The sequence below is a fragment of the Henckelia pumila genome, chromosome 4, assembly GCF_033568475.1.
Source record: "Henckelia pumila isolate YLH828 chromosome 4, ASM3356847v2, whole genome shotgun sequence".
Classification (NCBI taxonomy): Eukaryota; Viridiplantae; Streptophyta; class Magnoliopsida; order Lamiales; family Gesneriaceae; genus Henckelia; species Henckelia pumila.
Window position 1 is genome coordinate 180,802,701 of NC_133123.1, and position 12,132 is coordinate 180,814,832.

General features: G+C 39.0%; 1 protein-coding gene across 1 annotated transcript; it reads right to left on the minus strand.

Annotated features, from left to right (window-relative positions):
• Positions 1-2,216: 2,216 nt before the first annotated feature.
• LOC140862383 (uncharacterized) lies at positions 2,217-11,654 on the minus strand. The gene is made up of 2 exons (XM_073265404.1): positions 11,567-11,654; positions 2,217-2,746 (listed from the first exon to the last, which is right to left on the minus strand). The coding sequence occupies exons 1-2, from the start codon at positions 11,652-11,654 to the stop codon at positions 2,217-2,219; spliced, it is 618 nt and encodes a 205-aa protein (XP_073121505.1).
• Positions 11,655-12,132: the final 478 nt, after the last annotated feature.

A 12,132-nucleotide genomic window follows, 5' to 3' on the forward strand; every position in this document is an offset into this window, starting at 1 on the left:
CTCCCGGTCGGCATCACCCCAACGCCCACCAACACTGCCATGAGAACTTTGGTCGTCACGATTTGACATCTACAAAAATGCCTTAAGATGAGACTAAATCCCAAGAAATCTTTTGCATGCTCTGATACCATAAATGTAGTGACCCTTACCCGGATCACCTACTAAACAGAACTTAGGCATGCAATTAACTTAATAAAACAGATATCAGAATAAAACTGCGGAATCCAATAACATTATACAATCCCAAGTAAAGGAATCTGTAATTATCCAATAATATACAACCAAATCGAATAGATGTATAAACCCAAACAACAGTAATAAAGCCTAGACGAAGCTCCAGCTGGCCAAACACTGACTAGCCCCTCCTGGATCCACCCTCCTCGTCCAATCGCAAACCTGCCCCATGGAATAAGGTGTCCAGAAAATACAGAGTACGAGACGTGAGCATAAAACGCTCAGTGCGAGAGTATGAGTATACATGCATGCAAAGTGAACTCCCTATAGACTCGAGGTCAAGGATCAGATAACAGAGACAGACCGGGCCCTGGTATGTAGCACGCTGTGCCGTCGCTTCAGGAGGTGGCTCCCATACCGAGATAACTGTGGATACGCCGGACCCAAATCGATGGAAGTCCATCCACTAACAGGATAGGGTACAACCCTACTAACAGACATCTCGAAGGAGATACAACAAGATGCAAATGAATGCAGCATAATATCATGACATATAAATCATGCAGTCACATAATACATGCATACTCAGTCAGGATATCTCGAACAGTACTTTCGTACCTCAAATACCAGGTAGGCACTACCAGCTCTAAGTCCAAGCCTAAAGTCCGCCTACACAGCGAAATGATACTACTATCATTACAGTGCTCTAAAAGCCTTAACTAAGCTATTGCATACTCCTAAATATTTATAGGAAGCAAAAGCTATACCTTCGTCCGTCGTTAGCCCTTTGATGTCGATGCCTCCAGAACTTAGGCACAACTCCGCTACGACTACCGAACGCCTCTCCGACCTCCGGACCAAGCCTAAGAAGACTAGAAGAGCTCCAAAAGGACTAGAAAGGAAAGGAGAACTCGGAATTGGCAAAGAGAAATGAAGTCTCGGCCTTCTATTTATAGACAACGATCGGAGCTTCCGATCCCTGATCGGAACGTCCGAACCTCGATCGGAACGTCCGATCCTGCCATCGGAGCTTCCGAAGATCCTGATCTGCCACGTGTCAAAATATCACTTGATGACTCCGGATAGGGGTGATCGGAGCCTCCGGTCCTGATCGGAGCTTCCGATCCAGCCACACGTCATGGATGACGTAATATCATCGGTGCCTCCGATCCTCATCGGAGCTTCCGATCCCGATCGGAGCTTCCGATCGTCCCTTCGGAGCTTCCGATCCGTCCGATGCCTAATTGAATTAATTAGCATTAATCCTTTAATTACTCAATTAGGGTTCGGGCTACTACAGGCATTCTTCGGAATTCCCCAATTCTGGACAGCCTCGACTTTTGATGGATCCACTGCTATGCCCTCCTTAGAAACAATGTGGCCCAAGAATGCCACCTGCTCGAGCCAAAACTCGCATTTGCTGAATTTCGCAAACAACTTCTGCTCTCTCAAAGTCTGCAAAGCTGTCTGCAAATGATGTCTATGCTCCTCCAAGCTCCTCGAATATATCAGAATATCGTCAATGAAGACAATGACGAACTGATCAAGATATGGCCTAAAGACACGGTTCATGAGATCCATGAAAACCACCGGAGCATTAGTTAGGCCAAATGGCATCACCATAAACTCGTAATGCCCATAACGTGTCCGAAAAGCAGTCTTGGACACATCCTCCTCTTTGACTCGAAGCATATGATAACCCGATCGCAGATCGATCTTAGAAAACACCTAAGCTCCCTGCAACTGATCAAATAAATCCTCTATTCCTGGCAGTGGATACTTATTCTTCACGGTGACTCTATTCAGCTCTCGATAGTCAATACATAACCTCATGCTGCCGTCCTTCTTCTTCACAAACAAGACCGGCGCACCCCAAGGTGACACACTAGGGCGGATAAAGCCCTTCTCCAAAAGCTCTTGTATCTGATCCCGCAACTCTTTCATCTCAGTGGGAGCAAGACGATACGGTGCCTTAGAGATAGGCACAGTACCCGGCATCAGCTCAATACTGAACTCCACCTCTCTGGCTAGTGGAATTCCTACTACATCATCCGGAAAGACATCCGTTCACAAACGATTTCAACATCTGCAATAGATTTAGAAGACGGCTCATCCGCTGCAACTACTAAACTTGCAAGGAAGCCCTGACAACCCTTGCGCAATAACTTCTTTGCATGCACATAAGATATGACATGCGAAGCACCACTGCTCTGAGCTGCAAAGAATATGAAAGAATCTCTGCCTGACGGATTCACTGAAACTGATCGCCTCCAAAAATCTATCGAAGCTCCATTAACTGATAACCAATCCATGCCAAGAATGAGATCAAATCCTAACATCGGTAGAACCACTAGATCGGCTCTAATAAGATTCCCCTGAAGCTCCAACTCAACACCATTAAGTACACTAGAGGTAGTAAGAATCTCGCCAGATGGCAAGGTAACGTCATAGCCCGTAACAGCATCCTTAGGTATGATGCCTACCAGCCTAACAAATTCTTGAGAGATAAACGAATGCGTAGCTCCTGAATCTAGCAACGCATAAGTAGCATTACCTCTAACGAGGATCTTCCCTGCACTCAGAAAATGTCCCAACGCACATACAACTTAAGAATAATTTAATTGAACCCATAATTCATAACAATTCCCTTAAGTATACTTGTGAGGCCTCGATTCTAAACATCTAATCTTGGAATTAAACAACAATAGGGCATTCAAGATCCAAGATTAAAAGTAATAATTTTTTTTTTAAACAGTGCTCGCTCGATCGATAGAACTTTACCGATCGAGCGGGCCATCTTATCCAAGTCTCTGCCGAGACTTACAAAAGCCCGCCGCTCGATCGGTCAAAACTTACCGATCGAGCGGAAGCAAAAATCCAAACTTCCTGCCTCAAAACAGGGGTGCTCGCTCGATCGGTAAGAGTCTGCCGATCGAGCGAGACACCTGCCCAGAAAAATCTTTTGGTTTTTCTTTCTTTCTTTTCAATCCCAAATCAACTCAATCAATCCATCAATTCAACAACATGCATAAATTGAAAGCTTGGAACTAAACTCGAAATCATCATACATACTATATACGATATTCCATACATCCAAATTATAAACGTGCTTTCAAAACATAAACTAGATTGACATGCATTTCCAATGCTAACTCGAAGTCTCACTTCTATTCTTCATTTCGTTCTATCCCTGTCGTCTCTGACTCGATCCTGCCCCACCTGTTGCCATGCACACATACAAAAACAAGACAACAGCCGGATAATCCGGTGAGAATACAATTCCCAGTAAAAGAGACAATCATGCAGTATCAATCAAACATATCAATCATGATACGCAACAAATCCATCTTATATATCAACTTCATATATAAATCACGTCAAGACATGTATGAATTTCCAAATTTCTATCACATCAAGATCAATTCAAGTAATTCATCCAAGTACTGGAGTAAAATGATATGCATGTCTTTAAAACTTCTGGATTATCAGACTCAGATAATCAAATGGAATTCTTCTTTCTTTCTTTCTTCGGTTTGGGATCCCGAGGTTAAAATATCCAACAATCACACCGAACTCCCCTCTCGAGGTGGACGAGGCATATTTTAATCCTCTAGTCTCCAGAGCATTATAGAGAGTTTATTTGACAAGGTATAAAATCTGCAACCAGGTCACTCAACTACAATCTCTAGATCGTCTAATCAAATTGAAATGAATCAAGGCTCAATATGAATGCATATGTCATCTCATTCATTCTAATATCATTTCAATCATCAGTTCATATAAGCATTCAATCATGCTTTCATTCATCAATTCAAATAATCATTCAGACATGATTTCGTCAATATAAATGCATATATAATCTCATGCATTCAAATAAACATTCAAATATGATTTCAAATAAGCATTCAATCATGCAAGTATGTGATTTTTTCGGAACACTCGAATAAAGTCTAATTCGAGTTAATCGTTCCATTCAATTCTAAGTCGTCTTTTACCTTATTCTCTTCGAAGGTACTGAAATCTGAAAATCAATAATAAGGATAATAATCAATATCCAAACAAATTCATTCGAAACTCAATCAACTTCTTCAATCGATAAATAAGAAAATCGATACTATACCGACTTCAATCTTCCAACTGACCAAAGATGCTACCTCGCAACTCTGCTGACTTCAATTCAATCTATCATAAGAAGTCAATAGGATCAATATCGACATCCAAAAGCTCAAACAAACTCGATACGATCAAAATATTGAACGATGACCAAAACTCAAACTGACGGCATAACGGCTAAAAACTGATCAAATCGGAAACGCAGACAGCAAGATATCAATTCAATAAACTCATAATCATCTCAATATCATCAAAAAAATTCAAATCCTTCCAATCTAAAATCTCCATTTTCGAATAATCTTTCTAAAATCAAAACAATTCCGAACGACGCTCTATTTCAAAACCGACAGAGAATAAACGATCAGAACTCTGTCAAGATCAACATACTCCAAACTCAATCGATTCTAACAACATCCAAAAATAGAAGTCTAGTTGATCGGAGAAAAACTTACTATAGAACGAAGCTCTCGCAGCCGTGATCGCTAATCTGCCTTCAGAAATAAATTCCAACGGACGGATCGACAAAAACGGAGAATTCCAAAGCTTGAAACTCACTTTTCTCTCAACAATGGAGGAAGAAGGCGAGATGGGGGAGGAGAGGATGGAGGAGACTAAGTCAAATCCCTTATAAATATCTGACAAAACCCATTTTTGCATTTTAGTCCCTGAAAATTCCAAAAATTTCATTCTAGTCCCTGATCAAAATTGAATCGGCCCTCGACTTCTAAAATCTCTGATTATCTCAAATAAAGTCCATTAAGATAATTTTGGGGCATTACAATTCTCCCCCTCTAAGAATCGATTTCGTCCTCGAAATCAAACATGATTCTATCACAAGGTCGAGGCATGAATCAAAGGACTGCAATAAGAATTTACATCTCGGAACTAAGTCCAGAATCTGCCTCCAATCTAACTCTGAATCGTTCGTCTCAAACAGTTCGACATCTCAATCAATCAGAGAATGTCAAAAACTCTAGTCGATTATTTCATCAATACTCCGTCCATCTACCAAAAGTCAACTCATCGTCGTTAGAAAATTCTTCTAAACTCAGACACAATTCGAATCATCTTACGTTCTAAACCAAGAGACAAAGGGAATTAATCTCAAAAGGAAGGAGATCTTCATTTCTCCTCGTACAACTTCTAAAAGTGCTTTCATCAAATCATCTGATCGCTGTCGTTGTACGAAGTCTCCACAAAATCAAGAATTCTGTCAACTAGTGCTAAGTCGAGCACTACTATACAAAACAATTCTTCTAAAGTTCGACTAATCTGATCTGGCTGTACGCCGTTCTGAGGGTATTGAATCGAAAATAGATGAAATCAACAACAAAAGTCTCTTCGAATTCTATGCCTAAAGAACAATTACCTCAAGAATCTCTGTCTAGACTGACAGACTTCGGCAATTCATGACATCTGACAACCTCTGACAAGATATCAATTCTCTCCTCTTCATCATAATCATTCTGTATAGATAACTGTAACGGATCCTATCTATCGGTCAATCAAAATCAGACAGTAGATAAAATAAGAACAAATTCTTCGGTTCTAAACATCAGTTGCTGCATTCACCCTTCAGATAAAAAGATTCAAATCAGAATTCTCAATAAGAAGAAAACCAAGTACTGCAAGATCATCAGTACTGAAACTCAGAATACAGAAGAACGGATAATCAGAAATTTCATCATCAGATAATAAGATCAAAGAAATTCATCCGTTTCAATCTGAATTTCAAACATCGAGATTAGTCTACAACTGATCGCGTACAATTCTGAAAAGATTGTAGAAGGCTCTGAACGATCAGTACAATTCTCATATCCAGAAAGCAAGAAATTCATCAATAAGAATTCCTAATTTCAACTAATACTTTTGAGAGATTCGGTCAACAAAAAAATTCTTCAACAATATAGGAGTATTCGTCAAAACAAACGGCCTGTCAAAAGTTCAAAACGGCCATACCTCAATTCGGAAACGATTCTGAGAAAAATTCTCTTCACGAACTTCCTGAAGATAAAATTCGGATCTCCATTCAGTGTCGAACTTGTTCTGACAATCGGGACCAAACTAGAAGTTAATTCTGAACAACTTCAGTCGTTCAATAACCACTGGCACATCAACCAGTTCAGGTTACAATTCAAAACATCAACTGTAAAGCTTCGAGAGTTTGTTCATACTATTCTGTAACATCAGTCAATCTACAGAATAAATCAAGAATTCTTAGAATCGAGAATTCTTAACGGAGTATTCCATCACTCGTTCAACGATACTCAGATAACATCTCATCTCGAACTCAACAAAGTAGTCTTACTACTAAAATCAACGAATTGTGATCCCAACTCCATTCTGAATCAGAATAGACTGTACAACAGAAAATTGGATCGTTCTCTTTCTGACTGCTGACAGTTCACAACATCAGAAACTGTACTTCGAATCTCATACTTCATCATCCTCTATTCAATCCGATTCCTCAATTTATCAACAAACATTTTCCGATCATCTGGAAGAACTCTGAATAAACTTCAAAGTGCCAAACTCCTGATACTCTGTCTCAAACCGAAACATCTGGCACCACAAAAGTTATTCGCTAATAATGCATCAATAAAAACTTGAAACTCAGATTATACTCAGATCTGATCTATCTTCATCGGATTCTGAAAGGTCGAATCAGATTCCAAAGCGTTATCAATCTTCTCAATCAACTCTGGTTCGAAGTCAAATGAAGGAGTTAAGATAAACGTTCCATCTTTTCCAGACTCTATCAAAAGTGCAGCAATCATCTGTCAAGAAGACAACTGAAGTAGATAAAATAAGATCAGATCATACAGCTTACAATTGTAGCTGTTACCATCAGTTCTCCGGATAATAATAAAATTCGCAGTCAGATTAATCGTCCTCTATAACTCTCTTTCCCAACTCATAATCAGTTCGAACTGCGACAATCAAAACTTCTATCTTCCAAGATCAGAATAGATTACTAAAATCTTCCAAGCAATAAGATCTCTGTGAGATTCAAATCGGAACTAACATTGCGTCTCGAGCGTCTTCAAATTCTTCGATGATCAAGATAATACAGATTTCTTCTGAACAAGAATAAGTCTCGATACTCAATAAGAAGAAGTGCAAAGCACCAAAAGATCATCAAAGATACACTGAACATAAGAGAAAAATCTGCTGAGTATTCGTCTAATCAACAATAAGAATTTCTCAAAGAATTCGCGGTAGAACTCGCTAAATCCAAGAATCTTCAAATTCAGATAAGGACGTCGATCCAGACCAATTCATAACAGCTCTAGTCTTGAGGTATTCAATAAAATTCCATCTTCCCAGAGAAAAGATCGAGGAAAATACCACTCGGTCTCACGAGATTCAGACGTCAAAAGAATAGCATAATTGATCGACATGCAAATCTGCGAACAATTCTTAAAGAATCTGAAAGATCAATACGGATCTTCGAAGGATAAAAGATACATCGATAAGAATACTCAAGAACTCATCTACAAACCACTGGAAGACTCGGTTCAAAGGACTCATAAACATTGCAAATGCAATTCCATCTCAAACTGTACGATAAAAATTCAAATCAGTCGTACCTCATTCCGAATTCAATCTCTGAAACTTCTTCCCTTCAGATTATCAGTCGATGATGTCTGATCTAAAATTAATGCTGAACTCATCCTCTCGACTCGGAGGCAAATCTAGAATCTCAACTAGAACAACATCAGCAACTTAACATCTCTATTAAAACAACCAACACGGGCTGATTGAAGACATCAACTACATACATCAAAAATTCCTCCGCACCTTTCTGTAACCAACGGTAATCAACAAACAATAAGAAAGAAATTCTTAATTCAGGAATTCTTACCGGAGGAAATCCACTCGTCTATCATCTCGGATCCGAAACTGGCAACAATCTGAAACCAAAATCGGTTGCTCTGTACTCGGTTAATGCTCTACATCGATAATATAATCAAAACTGATAACCAAAATATAGTACTGTTCAGTACTTGCAATCAACTCTCATCGAAACAAAATTCAAAATTCCGAACTAAATTCACCGCAACTAATTCAGATAGTCAAAAGTAGAGGAAACATCAATCTAACCTCTCCACAAGAAGAAAAGTTGCATCAATATCTAACAGCAAAAGAGTCGAAAGACTAAAATCGAACAGCTACCTGCTTCATAATCTTCAAGAGCAGTTAGGGTCTGTGAATCCTCGAGCAAGTACTAAAGCCTGTCGTAGAAACTCGGATTTAAACAACTCTACGAAACGACCAAATCTTGTTTCTCTAAGGCTTTCTTCTTCGATATCAACCAACTTTTCGCAATACCTTGCAGTTGGTAACCAACTAACTGAATCCGTCGTTCATCAGTGTAGTTTAAAAGAATCAAACAACTGATCAATCTCTTCTAGTTCGCTTTCACACCTAAACTCATCCTTAGAACTCCTTAGAGTTGAAGGCTAAAAGACTGAAATCTCATCAGCAATGCTTCCATCAGTTCAGTCACAGAACAATTCTGTACAATCGAGTTCGCTACTAGTTTAATCCTTTTCAAAACTTTCCGAGTAGAAAAATATGATTCAAGAGGATTAGGACACAACATCTCAAATACATCTATCCGGTGTCCAACAACCTCAGCTCGACATACTCATTCGATCTCTAGAGTATTCAATGCAACCAGTAACTCGAAAAAGTTCGTATCTCAAATAATTCATGCTTTAAAATTTAAATCACATATCCAAGTAATTCAAATAATTCTCAATCATAAAGCATGCTCGTATTGTATTTAATAAATCAATTAAATAACTCAAACACATGCGAAAAGCCAATTCAAGCGGACTCGATCTACCCGCTCACTCTAGTTCAGTCCAAGAATCTTATCTCTCTGATACCATTTAATGTGAGGCCTCGATTCTAAACATCTATTCTCGGAATTAAACAACAATAGGGCATTCAAGATCCAAGATTAAAAGTAATAATTGTTTTTTAAACAGTGCTCGCTCGATCGATAGAACTTTACCGATTGAGCGGGACATCTTAAACAAGTCTCTGCCGAGACTTACAAAAGCCCGCCACTCGATCGGTCAAAACTTACCGATCGAGCGGAAGCAAAAATCCAAACTTCCTGCCTCAAAACAGGGGTGCTCGCTCGATCGGTAAGAGTCTGCCGATCGAGCGAGACACCTGCCCAGAAAAATCTTTTGGTTTTTCTTTCTTTCTTTTCAATCCCAAATCAACTCAATCAATCCATCAATTCAACAACATGCATAAATTGAAAGCTTGGAACTAAACTCGAAATCATCATACATACTATATACGATATTCCATACATCCAAATTATAAACGTGCTTTCAAAACATAAACTATATTGACATGCATTTCCAATCCTAACTCGAAGTCTCACTTCTATTCTTATTTCGTTCTATCCTTGTCGTCTCTGACTCGATCCTGCCCCACATGTTGCCATGCACACATACAAAAACAAGACAACAGCCGGATAATCCGGTGAGAATACAATTCCCAGTAAAAGAGACAATCATGCTGTATCAATCAAACATATCAATCATGATACGCAACAAATCCATCTTATATATCAACTTCAGATATAAATCACGTCAAGACATGTATGAATTTCCAAATATCTATCACATCAAGATAAATTCAAGTAATTCATCCAAGTTCTGGAGTAAAATGATATGCATGTCTTTAAAACTTCTGGATTATCAGACTCAGATAATCAAATGGAATTCTTCTTTCTTTCTTTCTTCGGTTTGGGATCCCGAGGTTAAAATATCCAACAATCACACCGAACTCCCCTCTCGAGGTGGACGAGGCATATTTTAATCCTCTAGTCTCCAGAGCATTATAGAGAGTTTATTTGACAAGGTATAAAATCTCCAACCAGGTCACTCAACTACAATCTCTAGATCGTCTAATCAAATTGAAATGAATCAAGGCTCAATATGAATGCATATGTCATCTCATGCATTCTAATATCATTTCAATCATCAGTTCATATAAGCATTCAATCATGCTTTCATTCATCAATTCAAATAATCATTCAGACATGATTTCTTCAATATAAATGCATATATAATCTCATGCATTCAAATAAACATTCAAATATGATTTCAAATAAGCATTCAATCATGCAAGTATGTGATTTTTTCGGAACACTCGAATAAAGTCTAATTCGAGTTAATCGTTCCATTCAATTCTAAGTCGTCTTTTACCTTATTCTCTTCGAAGGTACTGAAATTTGAAAATCAATAATAAGGATAATAATCAATATCCAAACAAATTCATTCGAAACTCAATCAACTTCTTCAATCGATAAATAAGAAAATCGATACTATACCGACTTCAATCTTCCAACTGACCAAAGATGCTACCTCGCAACTCTGCTGACTTCAATTCAATCTATCATAAGAAGTCAATAGGATCAATATCGACATCCAAAAGCTCAAACAAACTCGATACAATCAAAATATTGAACGATGACCAAAACTCAAACTGACGGCACAACGGCTAAAAACTGATCAAACCGGAAATGCAGACAGCAAGATATCAATTCAATAAACTCATAATCATCTCAATATCATCAAAACAATTCAAATTCTTCAAATCTAAAATCTCCATTTTTGAATAATATTTCTAAAATCAAAACAATTCCGAACGACGCTCTATTTCAAAACCGACAGAGAATAAACGATCAGAACTCTGTCAAGATCAACATACTCCAAACTCAATCGATTCTAACAACATCCAAAAATAGAAGTCTAGTTGATCGGAGAAAAACTTACTATAGAACGAAGCTCTTGCAGCCGTGATCGCTAATCTGCCTTCAGAAATAAATTCCAACGGACGGATCGACAAAAACGGAGAATTCCAAAGCTTGAAACTCACTTTTCTCTCAACAATGGAGGAAGAAGGCGAGATGGGGGAGGAGAGAATGGAGGAGACTAAGTAAAATCCCTTATAAATATCTAACAAAACCCATTTTTGCATTTTAGTCCCTAAAAATTCCGAAAATTGCATTCTAGTCCCTGATCAAAATCGAATCGGCCCTCGACTTCTAAAATCTCTGATTATCTCAAATAAAGTCCATTAAGATAATTTTGGGGCGTTACAATACTACTACCCAAATTCCTAGTAATTTCCTTTATACTACACATGCAAGAGCAATTCACTCAAAATATCACATAAATACGAACTTTCCATGCAATCCAAATAATCATGCAAACTATCGAATCTTAAATACAAAAGTTAGGATTACCCGTGATCAAAGACGTGTCTGGGTCAGCTTCCTCTGCCTGCATGACATATACACGCCCCGGGATGTTCCTTGCATTAGGGCAGTTCATCGCAATGTGCCCCGGTAGCTTACACTTGTAGCAGACTCCCGTACCATACATGCACTGCCCTGAATGAGGCTTCTGACAAGTCTTTCATAAAGGAATACCTCCAGGATTTGGGGCGGTTGCCCCTTTCTGCTGCGGCCTCTGCTGGCCCTACTGCCTTTGCTGTGGTCTGGGAGGATTCGGGCCCTTAGCCGGCCCAGTAAACTGCTTCTTCGCCGGCTGCGAAGACTGACCACGAAAAGGCTGCTGAAACTGCCTCTTCTGCTGGTAAGCTACTTGCATCTCCTTCCTCCCTTGCTCGGACCTCAAAGCTCTCTTCACTGCTGCACTATAATTCACCACATCAGCCATGAAAACGTCGTGCTTGATATCCGGTCTAAGCCCATCAGTAAAGTGCCTCAGCCTCTCCTGCTCGTCATTCGCAATCAAGGGCACGAAATGACATCCTCTCTCGAACTGCTTCACATATTCCGCAACAAAC

Coding starts and splice junctions, on each gene's coding strand:
- LOC140862383 (XM_073265404.1), bottom strand. CDS start 11,654: ATGAACTGCCCTAATGCAAGGAACATCCCGGGGCGTGTATATGTCATG. Junction 2,747..11,566: donor AGACACGTCTTTGATCACGG/GTAATCCTAACT, acceptor TTCTGAGTGCAG/GGAAGATCCTCGTTAGAGGT.